We start from the raw sequence: 20,621 nt of genomic DNA on the forward strand, positions 1-20,621 counted from the left end.
TTGTCTTGAAATCTCCTCACGTCCTTGGGCTCCACAGAGGCACACACCACAGCACGTGACTCTGGATGGCAATGAGTAGCTTTCTTTTCTTTAATTAAATAAATAAATCCCTGGATTTAAGCCACAAAGCAAAATGAAGAAGGGAGGTATTGGATGAAAATAGAAACGGGAAATGGTCCAGTTAAAGCTCCAGGGCATGACTCACTCCTGCAGCCCAGCTCGCAGCTCCCCCCAAACATCAGCCTTGGCCTGACTGACACGATCCCATTGAAATGCCTTCCTCCCCCAAGTCCCCTCCATTGGAAAATATCAAGTGTCGCCCTTCAGATGCTTGTTCTCATTAGCCCTTGTATCTGAAACGAAGTTGCCCAGTTTTTACAGAGGGGAATCCCATACCATTCTATAAAGTCCAGATTGCGGATCAGAAAATAGACTCCAACAGTGTATTTCTGGCCCTACAACAGCCTGTTTATGTAAAGAAAGGGAAGAAGGAATGGGAAAATGAGGGTACTTTTTTCTTTAACCTTTATTGAAATATAGTTGACTTACGATGTGTTAGTTTCAGGTGTACAGCAAAGTGATTCCATTATACATATATATTTATACATACTTCTTAAGATTCTTTTCCATTATAGGTTATTACAAGATATTGAGTACAGCTCCTGTGCTTCCCTGGTAGCTCAGTGGTGAAGTATCTGCCTGCAATACAGGGTACACGGGTTCGATCCCTGGGTCGGCAATGTCCCCTGGAGAAGGAACCCACTCAAGTATATTTGCCTGAGAAATCCCATGAACAAAGGAGCCTGGGGGCCCAGGAGGTCACCAGAGTCAGACACAACTTAGCGACTATACCACCGCCACGACCACCACCCTGTGCTATACAACAGGTCCTTGTTGTTGATCTATTTTACATAAGGTAGTCTGAAAAGTGAAAAGTGTTAGTTGCTCAGTCATGCCTGACTCTTTTTCAGCCCCATGCACTGTAGCCCGCCAGGCTCCTCTGTCCTTAGAATTCTCCAGGCAAGTACTGGAGTGGGTAGCCATTCCCTTCTCCAGAATATCTTCCCGACCCAGGGATTGAACCTGGGTCTCCTGCATTGCAGATTCTTTACTGTCTGAGCCACCAGGGAGTCACCCAGTAGTATGTATATTTTAATTTCAAACTCCTAATTTATCCCTCCCCAATGCCTTTTCCCTTTGGTAACCATAAATTTGTTTTCTATGTCTATTAGTCTTTTTCTGGTTAGTAAATAAGTTCATTTGTCATTATTTTTAGATTCCACAAATAAGCAATACCATATGGTATTTGTCTTTTTCTGACTTACTTCACTTATTGTGACAATCTCTAGGTCCAACCAGGTTGCTTCAAGTGCCATTATTTCATTCTTTTTGATGGCCAAATAATATTCCATTGTATCTGTGTACCACATCTTCTTTATCCATTCATCTGTCGATGGACCTTTAAGTTGCCTCCATGTCATAACTATTGTAAATAGTGCTATGAACACTATGGTGCATGTATTCTTTTGAATAATAGTTTTCTCCAAACATATGCCTAGGAGTGAGATCATTGGAGAGGATCCAGTGGAGAGGTGGAAAGTGTCACTTGGAGAGGACACTTTCTTTCATTCAACTTCTCTTTCCTTTGCCTACCTCTCTAGAGTCAAGCTCTGAGGGTACAAATGCTGAGTGATGGCCCTGTCATCAAAGAGCTGGCTGTGTAGATATTTGGGATAGTGGTAGGTTATATCTGGCCAAGAAGTAAAAAGTTGAACATCACAGTGAACTGCAACCACTTGAAAATGTTGAAAGAGCCATTATTTCATTACGATGACAAGTAGGGAAAGTTAACACTAGAAAGAAATGTTGTTATAATGAACAAATGTGTTTTCATCAGTCTAGAAGAAATTCTGGTTAACAGTCAACCAAATTATATGACTTTGACACTGCCATTATACCAAATTAGCAGGTTATCAATCAACAAAAAAATGGAGGAAAAAAGAGAGGATGTAATCAGTGTTCTTTTAAAAGAAATATTTTGTACGAATAACTTATCAGTGTTAGGAAACATGATGCGTATTAGATAGGAGACAAGAAGTGGGAAACATAAGCGTGAGTTTCTTTTGGAAGGAAGAAAAATTTAGAAAAGCATGTAAGGTTACAAGTGCTGGGTGGCATTGGTTAGAAAAGAGTGGGTTGGAAGAGGGAAATGTTACAGGACTAGTTAGTAGAAATAGGGGACGTGTTAGGTCAGTTAAATGCAACTAGAGTTCAACAAGACATTATGGAGAACAGATAAAGAGGAAACTGCAAAATATAGTTAGGGTAACTATAACTAGTTAGGGTTTGTCCAAATGAAGCAGAGGCTGTAACCAAACCGAAAAGCCCTCTACAGGCATCCCTGGATTAGATAATTATAATGAGAAAGCCTACATGCAAATAAAGTAGAAGGTGACTTGGGGGTCAATCCGTAATTAGCTGCTTCTTCTGGAGGAGATTGGAGTGAACTTTGGGAAGTGTTTGTGCCAGGTACAAAGCATTGGAAACAAGGAGAGAAAACTTACAAGGATGTACTGAAAGGTTGTAGAGTCTCTGCTCAGGGAACTTCCTGGGGAACAGAGACCTGATACCTCTTGCACTGATACAGTCACAGATCATGTAAATAATAAGCCTGTGCTATGGATTTACCTCTGCTCCCCCACCCTCCGTGAGAGGAGGTGAGGAAAGTGAATTTACAGTCTCTTTTTCTCTTCCCTCCTCCCAGTATTTGAAAAGGTGTGTTAGAGGACTGCTCAGCAGGACAACAAGCAGTGGCAGGGACAAAGTGCGGATGAACCTTGAAAACATGCTTAGTGAAAGAAAAATCACAAAAGACTGCGTATTATGTGATTCCATTTATATAAAATGTCCAAACAGGCAAATCTATGGAGATACAAGCTCATCCCAACCTATTCTTCTAGCCTCCCCACTTCCTTTGAAACTAGTTTGCACAAAGAATGTAGACAGGACCAATCATCTAGTGTTTCTCAAAGTGTGGGCCAAGATGACCCACATCAAGATCATTGGGAGAACTTATGAAATATGCAGATTAGAAGGCCAGCCCAAACTCACCAAATGAAAACCTCTGGAGATGAAGTCTGAAGAAGCTCACTGCCCCAACCCTTCTGTGAGTCTCATTCCAATCACCAGGCTTCTACTTTCTATGGACACTACGTGTGCAGTGGGACAAACCTCAGCAATTGGCACGATTTTAGGGAATTTTGAAAGGAAGGGATAGTAGTGCCTTCATGCCCAGAAAATCAGCTCCCCTCTGCTTCCTCTGTAGCTGGCTCCTTGTCCCGGTGTATCAAGTCTCCAAGAGGACTCTGCCTTAGCATCTAGCACCCCTGCAAGTTGAGGTCCCAGCTTTTGCTTTCTCCACACTCATCCCTCTTATCCCCCAACTTCTGCCCTATTCATACCCTGCCCCAAACACTCCAGAACACTCAGAAGTCTCATTTTAACTAACTTGAGTCTTTCCATGACCTTTAACAATAATTTGTTTACCTCAATAGGCTCCTAGTCTTTGCTGTTGTTGTTAGGCCAGTTTTAGGTTCACCGCAAAATCGAGCACTAACAACAACAGCAAAGACTAGGAGCCTATAGAGGTAAACAAATTATTGTTAAAGGTCATGGAAAGACTTGAGTATATACTCCCTGGCCCCAAACACACACAACCTCTCCCACTAACAACATCCTACACAGAATTCCCTGGAGGTTCTAGTAGTCAGGATTCCAAGTTTTCACTGCCATGGTCCAGGTTGAATCCTTAGTCAGGGAACTGAGATCCTGCAAGCCACAAGGCACAACCAGAAAAACAACCCCCCACCCCGACCCCCACTAAACATCCCACACAGGAGCAGCACATACAGTATAACTGATGAACTTATATCAACACATCATCACCACTCAACAGAATTGATATTATGGGCTCACTTTTATTTGGCTGCACGGGGTCTTAGTTGCAGCACGCAAGATCTTCGTTGCAGCATGCAGACAGTTAGGTGTGGCATGCAGGATCTAGTTTTCTGACCACGGATAAAAGCTGGGCCCCTGCACTGACAGCACGGAGTCTTTAGCCACTGAACCACCATGGGAGTCCCAGGGTTCACTCTTGGCATGGCATGTTCTATGGGTTTTGACAAAGGTATAGCAGCGTGGATCCATGGTTACAGTACCACACAGAATAGTTTCACTACCACAAAAACCATGTGTTCCACTTACTCATTCCTCTCTCCCCCCAACTCAATATTTTTACTATGTCTCCATAGTTTTGTCATTTTTCTGTTGTTATATTGTATGCAGCCTTTTGAGATTGGCTTCTTTCATTTAGTAATATGTATTTACATTTCCTCCATGTCTTTTCATGGTTTGACAGCCCATTTCCTTTAAGCTCTAAATAATATCCCATTGTTTGGATGCACCACAGTTTATTTATCCACTCACCTAACTAAGGACATCTCTGTTGCTTCCAACTTTTTGCAATCATGAATAAAGCTCCTATAACCCTGTGTGCAGGTTTTTGTGTGGGCTCATTTGCCTAAGTACCAAGGAGCACAAACTGTTGGATCATATGCTAAGAATGCTTAATTTGTAAGAAATGGACAAATGGTTTTCCCAAGTGGCTGTACATTTTGCATTCCCGTCATTCCTGTGCCTCCCCACCCTCACCAGCATTTGATGTTTTAGACTTTGCCCATTCAAATAGTTGTGTAGTGGTATCTCATTATGTTAATTAGGCACCTAGTTTTTAAACAACTACTCTTTTCTCCATGGCTTTGGAGTCCTGTGTTTTAAACTTTTGCACTGCAACTTAAAAGCAGGTAATCTTTATTACTAAAAATGGTCTTATTTATAAACATTTCTTACAAACTTTCTCTTTCTTCCTTTTACACAGATAAATGCAGAGGGCACACCAGAAGAAGTTTTTCTTCAACTCTGCACAGCTATTGACTCTATTTTCTGAAGGCAAAAATGCATGTATGTTGACAGTGGAACAGAGAAAAATATTAAAAGGTTCATCGCTTAACACAGTATGTTTCAATTTAAACCTTCTGTGTGTCCCCCGCCTCAAAATCCTGACATTGCTGTTTGCTTCCCAGCTTGACCTGAGAGGTGTGTGGAAATCATGCATGGTGTATTTGGTATTATCCAGCCTTTTCTTCCTCAGTCAGACAGCAGTCTGCACTCACAGCACGCACTCTTTTCTGTCACCTCAGAGCTAAATTAGTCCGTGAACAGCAGTGCAGTGCCCATCGGTGTCAGTTGTGCCTTCAGGACTAATCATTTGATTCTACTCTCCTCAGAGAGGGAGGAGTTAGCGTCCTTAACGCCACATCACATCTCCCTTCCTCTCTTCAAGATTCGTTACTGAACTGAAGGCCCTTAATATGGGGGGCAAGCTGGGGCATCGCCCTCTGGAAGCTGTTTCCTCAAAGCCTCATCCAGCTCAGAACCACAGAGATTGGGTTAACAAGTGAACACCAACTGTTCCTAGGAAATTTGATTACATTTCTAAAAATGTTATAAAAGCTTTTTAAAATTTGAAAGTGTATAGCTTTTTCCAAGATAGCAAAATCTAGACTAGTCACCGATAACATTTCTCTATTCATTTCTATAAAACTGGCTACTTGGAATACTGTCATATTGGCTAAGAGAACAAATTGGATAAACTGTCTAACCTAGACTCTTCTATAAAACAGTTGGTGCATCTGGGGAATTATAATTAATACCAATGACCACACAGAATTTAAAAGCATGAGGTGATTTGTTATTGCATTCACTGGGCTAACATCAACTTGTGTCACCTGTGTAGTTACCAAGCGAGTAAGAAATGTAATAACAAAACTGACGTGGGAGGAAGGGACATGTCAGTACACAATGTTTATCAGAGTTTAATGCTGTATTTGTTCCATAAAGGCCCTTTACAGAGGTTTGCAAGCCTTATATCCATATGTAAAATTGTGTTTCCTCAAATCAAACCAGTGAAGTTTGGGTTCTCTTTTGTGCTACCAGCTGCCAAGTCAGAGTTTCTTATATATTCTACTGGAATAATTGCATCTAGTCACTACAAAATACCACAGTTTCAATTTGCATGATTTTTTTTTTCTTCAATGGTTGTGCAGGATTGAAGGATTCATTTCTGGGACAGATTGTATTTTTTAAATCTTTTTTTTTTTTCTTGAAATGGATATGTACAAATAAAATAAATGGAACACAGGATAACTCTTTTTCTATTTATTTGTAACTCACATCATTCTGGAAAGCATTTGAAGCCTTATTCCAAACAGAATTTCAAAGGCAAACACAGTAATAGTTGAGATTTATGATATGCTCATATGGTTTTAATTTTGGCCATAGATCAGTTTTGAGCTATTACAGAGAGCACTCTTAGTGTATTCATGATACATGGTAATTTTCATATTTCCTTTTACTCTAGCAGTCATTCTTAAACAGAAATGTCAGTGTTTGCTAAAGAAGAAATTAAATTTCTTTGGTTACAATTATGTCTCTATTAACAAAAAGGGGCATGTTCCTACAGCTCACACAGTTGTCAAATACTTTATTACTACCCCAAGTTGTAACACTCTCTACAGGGGAACACAAGGAGTATTTGAGCAAATTAGAGAGAGAGTTACAGGATGAAAATTATCAGTTGTGCCAGAAAACACAAAATGACTCTTTGTTGAGATTAACATTCTTTAAACACATACCACATATTGGTAAACAGTCCATGCCCACCACAGCTTTGACAGACAGCAGGGCAGCAGACAAGCCCAGCCATGGCTTTTATGGCTGCAGTTGGCTACCCTCTTAAGAAAAAAAAATTAGCAGGGGTAAATGGCTTTGCCCCAAAGAGTATCTAGAGGTACAAATCAAGTCTTCTACAAAACTGCTAAAATAGTCTACTGATTCGAATGGCTTGACATGACATCACTAAAGTCGTACGATTGTATAGTAGGAAAGGACTTTAGAGGTCTCTGCCCCTGGAAGAAGACCTTGTCTGTATGTATAAAATATCAAAACACAAACTCCTTTACAATGATCTACATTCAGAGCCTCACTTGATCTGGCCTTGTAGCCTCTCTCACCCCAACAACTACCACTCTCCTCTTGCTCTTCTGGTTCAAATGACACTGGCCCTCTGTTGCCTGAATAAGCTAAGCTCTCTAATGGGTCAGGATCCCTGGCCATGCTATCCTTCTGCCTCTTCCTCCAGATTATCCACAAGGCTAAATCCCTCACCCCATTTAGGTCTCTGTTCAAACTGACTCTTGTTGTTGAGGTGTTCTATGAGTACTCCTTCTAAATGACAGACTGGTCCTGATAATTCTTTTTTTTTTCAAGCATTATTTTTCTTCACAGCATTTATCTCTGCCTAAAATTATAAAGTATTTTTATTTACTTGTTTACTGTAGATCTTCGGCATTAGAATATAAGCTTCAGAAAAGCAAGGCTCCGTATCCTCAGTTCTACACATAGCCATCATTATGGAGGGCTAACACTTAAATCCTCTGAACCTTGGTTTTCTCATATGTACAGTGGAGGTCACAATCATAAGTAACCTCACAGAGGTGTTGTGAGGATTAAAGAGGTTAATAATACGTGTAAATCATTTACTATTTCCTAGTGCTCAATAAAAGGTAGTTCTTTGTCAACATTTATTGAGTGTCTCATTTAAACAACTGAGACTAGGACCCAGAATTTCCATTCTAGTTTCTATTACATCACTCTAAAAACATGGAAGAAAATGGGCTCCCAGGGAGGACCAAAATCTCAGCCATCTAGGTCTGAACTACATCCTCTAGATTAGACAGGATGTAATAATCCTTTAGTCCTCCCAGAGTCCTGCAAAGATCTCCTGAGGCAAATCTTCTAAGGGTCCCACAGACGCACTCGCAGACACTCAGGCATAGGTGATTTTTCTAACTTTCTAGAGAAAAAAATGTAACCAAAACATCAGTCCTATTACCAATAAATATTTATTGAGAATCTACTAAGAGCCAGACCGTAGGTATAAAGGTAGACACGGATGGTCTCTGTCTTCATGGAGCTAAATGTGACACCATGCTCAAAAATCCATTTAATCAGCTACTTGAACTTTAAGGGAAAAGGTTCCCCCCAGGCCACCTCAGGATCATATAAATAGAAGCACATTGTTCATCAAGATATGAAATAAAAACCTTTAGAACCTACATAGAACAATACCTGCATAATCTTGTGGAAAAACCTACTTGTTATCTGGAGACTTTCAAGTCCATTCAATGTACCTAGAATAACAGCGTTCAAACTTTGTTACCCACAGTAAGAAATATAGTAATTTATATAGCATGCCATTCTTATGTTTATAACATAGAATTTTTGCAAAGTATTTATCCTTACTACATGTCATATACTGTTTTTTTCATTTCATAAAAAAATGTTCTTCATACCCCAGTAAATTGTTGTGTTCTGCAATTTAAACAAAAGGGAAAAGGAGAGAAAAATGGACATGGCATACTACTATGCTGAGAGGTACCAAACATGCAGGGAAAACAAACTGTACCTGAGGCAGGAGACCCAAGCCTTTAGTCCCAGCTTTGCCTAAAAAGCCTTATGACCACATGTTTGCCGTCAAATTAGAAGACGTAAATTATGTTTGTTTCCGTACTTCATCACAGGGCAAGCTGAGTGCTTTTTCCCCAGCCACAGATGTGCTTCTCTATTCTGAGCTATAAACCTGGATGCTTGCTCAGATTTATACTCTAGGATGCATAGCGCACCAGAATAAGACAGAAAAGCAACTCCTGCACACCTTCACCTCCAACACCTCAGTGACCCCTGACAAAGGGAATATTCTTGTGCAGGAAATAGGGTAGTGAGGCAGACGCTGACCTGGGAGCAATCTGTCTGGGTTAAAATCTAAGCATCACCACGTTACTAACCATATTGACCTTGGGCAAGTTACTTAACCTCTCTGGCTAGACTTCCTGATATGAAACCAGGATAATAAATGAACCTGCCTCATAAAATTGTAAGGATTAAATCTGTTACTATACGCTTGCTTGGCACATAACAAGCACTCTATCAGTGTTTGCTATTATTCTTAGTGCATATCACACCAAACAAAATTTCCACTGCCTAAACCTGAAAGCAGTGGTTTTAGGTGTCCTTAAAAGTTCTTAAGGGAGATCAACCCTGAATATTCACTGGAAGGACTGATGCTGAAGCCAAAGCTCCAGGATTCTGATCATCTGATGTGAACAGATGACTCACTGGAAAAGTCCCTAATGCTGGGAAAGACTGAAGGCAGAAGAGGGTGTCAGAGGATGAGATGGCTGGACAGCATCAACGATGCAATGAACATGAACTTGGGCAAACTCCAGGAGATGGTGAGGGACAGGGAGGTCTGGCATGCTGCAGTCCATGGAGTTGCAAAGAGTCGGACACGACTGGGCGACTGAACAGCAACAGAAGTTCCTTCAATTCTTAGCAAATAACTTGAGCGTAGTATTTCAGAAAATACAACTGACCTACTGAATACTACTGAATAAGTGATGCTTTAACAAGTAGGTCTATGTTTGTCTCAACGCCAAAGCTTCCATGTAGGAGATGGAAGGCCTATTAAAACAACAATACACATTACCACTAACTACTACCCTTTTAAAGTCATGAGGACTATTTGCTTAGAGCTGAAAAATGCAAAATAAACACATCTTTGCTTAAGCAGAAAAGAATCCTCTTTGTCACTCAAAATTTTCAAAAATCTTTTGCCCTTAAAAAAAAAATTTAAGTGGGTTTGTTATCACTCTTTCAAAGCATACATGATAGTTTATGGGATTTTTGAATGGCTCTGAATGGTTCTTCAAAATTGATTGGTATTATTCCTATACAAACATAGAAGTTACAGAAGTTACCATCAGTGCCACCTACTATCTTACCACAAGTTGAAGGTAGAGCTTCTGGAATATTCACTTGCAGTTTAACAGCCAAATGCCCAAACTGCTGATTCCCCTCTTCTTCCCCCAACTAATAATTTCAGGGCATAAAGTTTAGCTCAAGTCCATTTCCCTTTTTTCTGATGTGATATATTTTACCAAAATCATCAGTATACTTTAATCAATATATTACTTTTAAAATTCTCATATTTCTATAGTTAAAATTATATTACTTTTCTCAATTAAAAAATTCAGGGTATAATTTCAGTACACTATAATGTATTGAAGAGGACTGGTAAATAATGTCCCCTTGATTTAAAACTGGAAAAAACGAGACTAAAAATTGTGTCAGTATACTTAATTAATCTTAGAATATTTACATTTCCCATTAATCAATAATAATTTCCAGAGAATACAGTGATTTTAAAAAACTACTTATGTAACACATGGGGAGGCTTACTTTCATCAAAAAGAATGAGTAAAAATTTTCAACATAAGTTTAGTTTTCACATCTGGACATTAATTATTGCCTTTTTTATTTAACCATGGTATGCATTCTTTTTTTAAACCTAGTTTAGTGTCTCAGCAAACACTCTGAGTGAAAACATTACCATCTTTTACAGAGTTTCTCAAGTTTACCCTTTTCCATCATATAGTTCATATTCTTCTTAAAGGACAGGTAAATAAAAAAAAACCTAAAAAAAATTTGTTTTAACACTCATTAAAAAAGAAAATCCAAAATCTAACCAAAGGAAGTCACAACAAGCATTCTATAATATAAACAGACAGTATCCACATAGTTTATTTCTCACAGTTCTCCTGACAAATGAACATTATTCAAGAACATACTGTATACACAGATAAGAAGAAACATACAAAATGTTTTAAATGATGCACAACAAAATCCAGCAGTATAAAAGAATGCATGTGAACTCTTGCTCACTGCACAGACTAAATTTAATCACTTGTTTAAATAGTAATAAAAATACAATCTTTTATGGATCTTGTGCAGACTACAAAAGAGGAAAATTATTATCATATATATGATTTTTATATTAGGCAGTTTTCTTCAATGAGTTGCACTGACAACTCCAAATACAGAGGCAGAAGGCTGTGTATTTTAAAGAAATTAATATTGTGAATTAGAGACTTTACACAGTTACTACCACTGGCACTTTTCACCATAGTTTGTACACATCACATGATCATCTTATATAACATTACATTTAAAAAATATATCTGAGTGACAATTTTATAACATTCACACACCATGAGCTGGTTAAGGAAGCAATGCCACAGCTGCCTCCTGTAGTGCTTCACTGTTGGTAATAAGGACAGTTCATTCTGGTTAAAAGAAATTAGACATCAATATGGTTAAGCAGCTCCAATTTACTAAAGGCCATCAGGGGCCACCACTGGGACAGTGAGTTCTTTTAAAGTGTATATATCCTAGATGCAAACACCATCATTGGTTAAAACTTTGTCTAAAGAAGTCAGTTTCTGTGCTGGAAACTATTTTCACAAAACTGAAAGCTACTAAACTGTTTTAATATAAATACTTTGTCTTCTCATTAGCATATTTATGACCAAGTTCTTTGAAACCTTTGGAATTTACTCTCTCTTTAATATGTGCTCTCGTTTCCGTCTCCCCCATTTAAGATCACCACCTAAAAGGCTTTAAGGTGGTGGTGAGAATTTCACCAGGGAAACCCTTCGCTCACCAGGAATGTTCAGCTGCTGAACAGTGATCTAGAGCCACAACGGTGCAGAGCTGGACTTGACGAGAACACTCAGGAAGCTGTCATGCTGTGAGTGTCATTTCAGGGAAAGCAGAGAATCTTTCCAAACTGTGCACATAATTCACAATGATACCATTGCTATGTGTTGAAGAGGACTAGTGTATGATGTTCTCTTCCATGTCATCTGTTTGCTGGAAAGTAGTTTGGGTCAAGGTAATTATAACTGGTGCCCTGGGACACACAGTAGTCTCTGTCTAAGAATGTCTCTGACCGATAAACAGGTTCTAGTTGGTGATCTTCCTTGTGAATGTCTGTTTCATGAAGGCTGCAATGAAAACATACACAAACACATCATTATATGGTACTGCTTGCATTTTGCTGGAGATATTCTCAAATTTCCTCATGGCTCTTCCTGTTTAAATCCATTAATCAAAATCTCTAATGGAAAGTTACTTGAGATGTGGTATGATTAAGGAAAATTTCTTAATTGTCTAGAACAGCAAAGTTTAATGCATTAAATGTGGTGGTTTTCTAAGTAGTTTAAGAAATCAAACTCACTAGTAGCTGAGAAGCTCTTGTCAAAATTTAAGACCTACAGTGAAGGAAACACTTACCAGTCTGAACAAGAATCACAGAAATCCAAAGACATTTCCGGAGGACAATCCTGGCAATGCCACCGAACACCCTGGATAGGTTCTATGCCACAGTTATCACACTAATAAAGATTCAGAGAGAAAAAGTATTCAGCTAAAATCATCTGCAAACCTGGGCATTTGATTATTAGTAGTTACTTACTTGAAAGGTACCTCAGACCAGTATACAATGACTGTGATTGAGAAGCACTGACGTAATACCATAGTTAAACTATCCAAATATGTTACAGAACTATTTAAAACAGGTTACCATAACTAACATAAATCCAAGTGAACACAAAATTCGCTCTGAACTTTTATCTTACTCAGTCACTTTCCAAACCCAAGAAGGCTCCTATTAACCAACGCCCACCAAGAAGAAAAGGCAGCTCTTTCTCAGTGTTGTGACATTGTGGCAGCCAAGGTGTGTTCTGTGCAACTTAGAAACCAAAGTAAATGTCATTTCTAGTTTCTCTTATCATCAGGCCAACTAGAGTAGCTGACACACTGGCAAACTAGCCACAGCTGGGTTTTGCAATAGAATTATGAGAAGTAGAGACAGTTTCTTCCTGAAAAGACAAAGTTGTCAATTAGGAAAATCCCTAAGGGGAGAAGCAGGGCCACTGAAAGAGCAAGAGAAGAGAATCACTTAATGCAGTCTGGCTAATGGCCACTCTAGAGGATCAGAGGTACAAGAATTTTGTTTTAAACTTATCAGTCACAGCATACATCAGTGTTTTTATGTATACCACTTCCAGTGAATCTGTAGTTCATGGCCTCAATTTTACTTCCTCCAATCCCACCAAGTATAATCAGTTCTAACACTTACGGTGTTCTCAAACCTGTTAATCCTTCTATTTCCACACCCATCAGTCAAGTTCAGGACATTCTCATCTTTTGTCTAAATAAACCAGGAGAATCTCCCAACCAGTCTGTTGTTAGCCTTTCTTCCTCTTCATTCTCCATATTAAGGCCAGAGTGATCTTTTTCCCCCTCTACTTTTTTTTTTTCCCCAATTACATAAAAAAGCATACAAGAACAAATTATTATTTAAAGATTTTAATACTATAGTCAGAGATTAAGAGTTACCCTCTGTAAACCCACTGCCTTCCTAAGAGTTATATATTTTAAGAAAATAGAATGATCTTTCCTAAATGTAAATTTCATATTACTCTCTGCTTAAACTTCTTCAAAAGTTCTCCAACACTTAAGGAGAAAATTTGGCAAAATTTCCAAGGCAACTAAATAGCCTCATACTACTCTCCAGTGTGTACTCTAGTCATATGCAACTATTTCGCTCATTTAACTTCTCTAAATTACTTATGAGATGAAAACAGAATAAGGGAAGGGAGTCTGTTTATCGCTGAATCCCCTAGCACTTAGCAAAGTGCCTGGAATATAATGGGTTAGGGTCAAAATTTTGTGGAATGAATAAATGTATTTCTACCAGACTCACAAAAAACAGCAGAGATAACTGAATCTGAAAGGGGAAAAGAAATTTCTGATCTATTAACAATAGTAACAACCAAAGAAATAGCTCTATAGGTGAATGGATGGATAAAGGAAATGGTGTTCTCTGTCCTCCTCTACACACACATACACACACACACAGGACTATTATTCAGCCATAAGACAGGAAGAAATCTGTCAAAGCCATTTGTGACAACATGAATAAAACCTAAGGACATGATGCTAAATGAATTAAGTCAGACAAAGAAAGACAAATGCTATATGATCTCACTTAAATGGAGAATAAAAAAAGTTGAATTCAAAGAAGCAGAGAGAGAGGAGGTTATTGAGGGTGGGCAGGGGCTGCGGGGCCTGGGGCAGGAGGCAGGGTATGTGTGTCATTGGTCAAAGGGTACAAACTTTCAGTTATGAGTAAGTTCTGCACATCTAATGTATAGCATGGTGTGTGTGTGTCTGTGTGTGTGTGCACAGGTGTGCTCAGTTGTGTCCAACTCTTTGTGACCCTATGGATTGTAGCCCGCCAGGCTCCTCTGTCCATGAGGTTCGTTACACAAGAATATTGGTGTGGGTTGTATAATTATAAACTGGTAAGTGTACAGAGGAAAAGGGTGGAATGTGAATTTATAACGGAGGGACTATTAAGTGCGTGCTCAGTTGTATTCAACTCTGCGACCTTATAGACTACAGCCCACCAGGCTTCTCTTTTCATGGAATTTTCCAGGCAAGAACACTGGAGTGAGTTGCCATTTCCTCCTCCAAGCAATCTTCCTTACCCAGGGATCGAACCCACGTTTCCTACATGGCAGGGGATTCTTTACCACTGCGTCATTGGGGAACCCCTTACAGTATGGTATATATAGTTAATAATATTGCATTGAATACCTGAAATTTGCTATGAGAGCAGATGTTAAGTGTTCTTGTCTCAAAAAAACAAGATAACTATGTGAGGTGAACTTTTTTTTATATCTTAAACTTTTTTATACCTTAAAATATTTACAATTTTTAGTCAGTTATATCTCGGTAAGTTTGAGAATAGCTAGAGAAAAATTTTGCCTTTCATATACTACCTCAAAGTTGCCTACAGCCATACCACCCTGAATGCAGCTGAAAGTGTTAGTCACTCAGTTGTGTCTGGCTCTTTGCAACCCCATGGATTAGGTTACCATTCTGTCCTCCAGGGGATCTTCCCAACCCAGGAACCAAACCTGAGTCTCTGGCACTGTAAGGCAGATTCTTTACCATCTGAGCCACCAGGGAACACACCAGATCTCATCTATTACCTCAAAGTATACCTGTATATTTTTCTTCTTTCTACTGAATCATAAATCTCGTGACACCAGTTTAACTGTGACACACTACTTTGTATAAATGAATAGGACAAGAGCTAAACTTACTTTTATCTGTGTGCTTGAAAGTTGTGGAGCTGAAAGCTCTGAAAACCACCTTAAATATCTCTTATCACTCTTTCAAAAATTAAATTAATAGAAAAATTAAGTAGAATTTACCTTGAATCCTACATGCTGCACAAATCCACTTTCAGCTTGAATTTGCTGAAGTTTTTGTTTTTTTAACTTTTTAAACTGTAATAGTTCCTTATATTCAGGTAAATTCCTATACGTGACAGGAATACTTTCTTCATCCTATTGAGGAAAAAAAAAAAAAAAAAACCAGTTAGCTTGACAATTAAAACAAATTAGTATGAGAAATACTGATAAAGAATATTTTTCTATTGACAAGGTATTTTTCACATTTAAAGAGACCCTCAACATTTTAGGGCTCATAGGAAATCAGTGCTGGTACCAGTAATATTTTAGACTAATACTTCTGGAGGGCTTCTTAATGCAACAGTAATACTAAACTACAGTAGGCAGCTTCATAATGCAAGTACCAGGGAATAAGCATGACTCCCACTTCTGCCATACCACAGACTAATGCAAACTCAACCCCTTCCCAACAAGTTCATGGAGACCTGAAAGACTCCTTATAATCTATTTCTTCCTGATCTGCAGGAAGCTCCTCTTCGCCAATCTAACAGATTTTTATGCTTCCTCAAGTAAATATGGCATTTTCTTTAAACAGGCAAAACAATCTCTATTCTGCCTTCTGCTCAGTACTCCAATGATCAAAACAGTACATTTCTCTTAAATGGATGAACTTAAGTTACAAAGACGATTATAAAGAACTGAGTATAAAGAATAGTAAAAACTACACAAATATATAAAGTTGAAGCTGACAGATGAAACACTAACTGCTTGCTATTCTCCCAATTTATTTGTGCTCTGCCACCCAGTATCTATTTCTTTCCTTTGCTATCTCATGACTGATCCCATGGTCACTGATTCCCACAATCCTCCTAAAAAGCACCTCCAATTCATTAATCCCATGTTCCATCAATTTCCAATCCTGGACCAGACAACCCCTATACCTCACATTCCTCCTGCTTCTCATGTTAAATATTATTAGTACTATGTTTATATTGTATCAAGGAAAATGATGTTTACACAAAGTATAGCATCTGCCCAATTTTTCAAAATTGGCTAAGATGGTAAATTTTATGTTATGGGTATTTGCCACAATTAAAAATAAAAATTCCAAACGCTTCAGTCATTAAAACAGAAAAATCTTGCCATCTGCAGCATGAGGGATGGACTTGGGGCAATTAAGTGAAATAAGTCACTTATTTGGAGAAAGACAAATATCATGATTTCACTCATGCAGAATACTAAAAAATAAATACATAAACAAAACCAAAAACACACTCCAGTATAGAGAACAGATTGGTGTCCCTCCCATGGAAGGAAAAAGTGGCAGGGGTGGGAAAAATGGGTAGAGGGGATCAAATGTATGGTTATAGATGGAAACTCAATTATTGGTGGTAAGCACGCTATAATATACGTTAGTTGAGTTAAAATGCTGTACACATGAAACACACAATGTTATAAACCAAACAAATATTTTTTTAAATGTTCACCCACAAACAGATTTCCTAGTTATAATCATTTTAAAGTTACTTAAAGGAGAAAAACTATGACTAATTTTAAGTGGGGCTAAAACAGGATACAGATTCTCTCTCTAGCTCTGCTTTTCTGAAAAGAGAAACTGAAATCTATAAATTTTACAGTAGAGGGTTCATAAATAAACATTTAAATAGCTATATTAAAGTAATCAGAATGGTGTGAACTGGTACTCATTTAAAAATAAACAAAATCAAACAAAACTTAAATCAAATTCAACCACCTATACTACATTTTACCAATTTTCTCAAAATGTATTTCTCTTAAACATCCTACCATCACTCCTCACCTAGCTAAATTTTATTCTTCCTTTAATGATGACCTTGATATTACTTCCTTGGGTCTTCCTCTTAAATCCTCAATCTACATCAAGTCCCTCTAAAATAATTACAATCACACCTATTTTTGAAACACTTTTGTTCATAACTATGCAAACTGACTTCTAGCAGAGCCTGTTATGTATTAAATATAAGTGAATAGGACTCAACTGAGTAATTATAATATTCACAAAATATAAAATTACACATAAATGTCATATCCTAAGACACAGCAGATAGTAGCTGCTTTTCAAAAGACAATTTAAAAAGCAAAAAAATTAAGAATATAGACATTTTATGGTAGTCTGATACAAAAGTATACAGTCAATATTTGATTAATCTAGAAAAAGAACAAATGAGATTTACTTTTATCTGCTGACTTTTCATTAAAATCTCCTTATCCAGTTACCACATATAATCAGAATATAAGGAAAGATACAAAGCAATCTTTATGTCCTTTAAGTGAGGAATCAGAAGCACATTACTTACTAAGAATTTTAGTATAGTAAAGTAAAAAAATATTAACAGCAATAAAAAGGAATCTCTATGAAGGGAAAATAAAATGAAAAGAATTAACCTAAATTAGCATCCAATGGATGACAACACAAAGAGGAATTAATCCTAGAATATTTAAAAAGTGTGATTTGACGTTATTTCTATAGTAGGATATATCCTAAGGCAAAAAAAGGCCACCCAAAAAACCTGTTTTCAGTATCATATTGTTGATGGTGGTGCTGGTATTAAATTCTGTGACTACTTGTGACCAGTGTGAGACAAAGAAAGTGAGCATTATGTTGTTATCACTAACAACTGGGATTTTTAGCATGGGAGAAAAATGATACATATTAAAGATCAATATAGGTAAGTAAAATTCTCCTAAGTCCTAAGTTGAATTTAAATAAAAATATTAATTTATTATATCTTTTCATTTGAACAAATATATAACATTTCTCAGTTCTGTCCACTGTACAGGCTTAAGTACAATGATCAATCCAAAAGCAAGTAACATCATAGATTAGGATGTGTGTGTGCTTAGTTGCTAAGTCATGTCCAATTCTTTATGACCCCGTGGACCATAGCCTGCCAGGCTCCTCTGTCCAGGGGATTTCCAGGCAAGAATCCTGAAGTGGGTTGCCATTTCCTTCTCCAGGAGATCTTCCCGACACAGGGATTGAACCTGAGTCTCCTGCATTGCAGGCAGATTCTTTACCACTGAGCCACCAAGAAAATCCATAGACTTTTATTCCATTTTATTGGGACAGAGCCTCCAAATACCATTTCTCAATAAAAGAAAACAGAACTAATTTTAGCTCTGAAGCAGGAAATATATAAGATGAGCTTTTAATTTCCTTGTTCCAGCAGATAGTAAGAAGGCTTAAAAGACAACTAGAATCTTGTCAAATGATCTCAAAATCCAACTTGAATAGGTTACAACCAACCAATGGGCCAACTTGGACACTAATAAAGACAATAATGTCAATGCAATGAATTTGTCAATGCACATAAATATAAGTCCAAAAACTCATAAGAATACAAAAATTTTAAAACCTTATGAGTCATTTTGGAGGCTACTAGAGACCAAACTCACTATTTTAAAAACAAGAAAATAAAGGGGATGATCAAGCAATTATGCTGCCTTTTTTACATGTACCTTAGGATAATCAAAGGTTTGTCTAGTCAAGGCTATGGTTTTTCCTGTGGTCATGTATGGATGTGAGAGTTGGACTGTGAAGAAGGCTGAGCGCCGAAGAATCGATGCTTTTGAACTGTGGTGTTGGAGAAGACTCTTGAGAGTCCCTTGGACTGCAAGGAGATCCAACCAGTCCATTCTGAAGGAGATCAACCCTGGGATTTCTTTGGAAGGAATGATGCTAAAGCTGAAACTCTAGTACTTTGGCCACCTCATGCGAAGAGTTGACTCACTGGAAAAGACTCTGATTCTGGGAGGGATTGGGGGCATGAGGAAAAGGGGACAACAGAGGATGAGATGGCTGGATGGCATGGACGTGAGTCTCAGTGAACTCCGGGAGTTGGTAATGGACAGGGAAGCCTGGCGTGCTGCGATTCATGGGGTCGCAAAGAGTTGGACACGACTAAGCGACTGATCTGATCTGATCTGATCTAGGATAATCAAATAGTTGATGGCAGGGTTACTTTACAGAATATTCTATCAAACACATGAAGAAAGAATTTTATTATTTTGTAACATCTAATGAGTTAATGGGTCAAAGCAGCAATCAATGGCTGCTATGTCAAAAGAAAGAGACAATCAAACTGATGAAAGTATACAGGAAGTAGTCCTGCCCACCCTAACAAAAAACAAATCTGAATCTGATTAATTATCTAGATCTATCAACGTATAGGAGATTCAGAAAACAGAGGAATAGGTTACATGACACCAAGGAGATGCAAACAACAAAAGCTACACTGTGGTCAATTCTCTAAGACAAATAACCCAGGTTTTCAACAAAACAAGTATGGGGGGGCGGGAAGAGGTCTTTTGCAAATTATAATTTGGAAAATGTAAACTGTGTATCTGATTATATAAAGGATTACTTTTTAATAAACATGATAATGACATTTCATAATGTCTGAAAATTGCTGCAAAATAATCCCAGAAAGAAAGTTGGGGTGGGTAGGAAGTATAGATAAAAATAAGATTGCCACAAATTGATAACCATTAAAACTATATAATGGGTGCATGTGGGTTTATTTTTGAATTAGCTTGAAAGTTTCTTCTTAACATTTTTAAAGCCCAATGTAAAACAAGTTTAACTAGTTAATTCAAAAGAAAAGAAAGCAACATTATCTGAAGAATAGGAATAAATAGGAAATCCTGGTGCTCCCATTTTGCATTCTGATCTGTATAATATAAAGACAGATGTGGGGTCGCACAGAGTCAGACACGACTGGGGTGACTCAGCAGCAGCAGCAGGATACAGATACAGTATATATAACTTACTGATGCCTCCTCAACAGCAGTGTTCATATGGCTATGAAAACAGGATCGGTCATCATCTTCATCCATATACACTGGTGGTTCATGGGAAGTCATGAAAGTGGAAGGTTTAAAGAGATGCTTATTAAGGGGGTGTTGTCGTCTGCTTGTTGAAGACTAAGTGAGAAAACAAATTTTTAATTGGGATAGTGGACAATCATTAAAAGAATCAAAAATATAAATGCTATTTCCTGCAAGACTGTCTAATCAAAAGGGTCGAACCTCTATCCTTCAGCATACTTTTATGTGGTTGTTTTTTCTGCTACCTGGATTTTTAAAAGCACAACAAGCCTTAAATAAAAACAAACCAAACCAAACAAGCAATTAGAAATATAGGGGGAATATCCACATGGAGTATCGTGGACCACATGCTTGTATTTGTATCACCAACATTTTTCACACTCTTGGCATTCACATGCTGAACTCTTAAAGTCATCTTATAGATAATCAAGGAGGATGAAGTTAGCCAAAGCCAGATATAAAACTATCAAGTAA

At 37.9% G+C, this 20,621-nt stretch overlaps 2 protein-coding genes across 24 annotated transcripts in view; one reads left to right on the forward strand and one right to left on the reverse strand.

The window, feature by feature from the left end:
* Positions 1–6,258, forward strand: part of AK5 (adenylate kinase 5) — a 259,382-nt gene extending 253,124 nt beyond the window's left edge. For both annotated transcript variants that reach the window (XM_086390681.1, XM_086390682.1), the window contains exon 14: positions 4,937–6,258. In XM_086390681.1, coding sequence (XP_086246807.1) covers positions 4,937–5,005 — 69 coding nt within the window. In that variant the 3' untranslated portion in view covers positions 5,006–6,258. The remainder of the gene's footprint in view (positions 1–4,936) is intronic.
* Positions 6,259–6,261: 3 nt separating this feature from the next.
* The window catches only part of ZZZ3 (zinc finger ZZ-type containing 3), a 123,953-nt gene continuing 109,593 nt past the window's right edge, over positions 6,262–20,621 (reverse strand). For 17 of the 22 annotated variants that reach the window (XM_086390680.1, XM_086390674.1, XM_086390660.1 and 14 more), the window contains 4 exons: positions 20,091–20,243; positions 15,303–15,437; positions 12,310–12,410; positions 6,262–12,020 (listed from right to left, as the gene is read on the reverse strand). In XM_086390680.1, the coding sequence (XP_086246806.1) occupies positions 11,876–12,020; positions 12,310–12,410; positions 15,303–15,437; positions 20,091–20,243 (534 nt within the window). In that variant the 3' untranslated portion in view covers positions 6,262–11,875. The remainder of the gene's footprint in view (positions 12,021–12,309; positions 12,411–15,302; positions 15,438–20,090; positions 20,244–20,621) is intronic. The other 5 variants (XR_015160290.1, XR_015160288.1, XR_015160291.1 and 2 more) reach the window with 1 other exon arrangement.

This window comes from Bos grunniens, chromosome 3 (genome assembly GCF_055505025.1).
Source record: "Bos grunniens cultivar Pamir isolate PY7600 chromosome 3, Bosgru_T2T1.0, whole genome shotgun sequence".
In the NCBI taxonomy this organism is placed as follows: domain Eukaryota; kingdom Metazoa; phylum Chordata; class Mammalia; order Artiodactyla; family Bovidae; genus Bos; species Bos grunniens.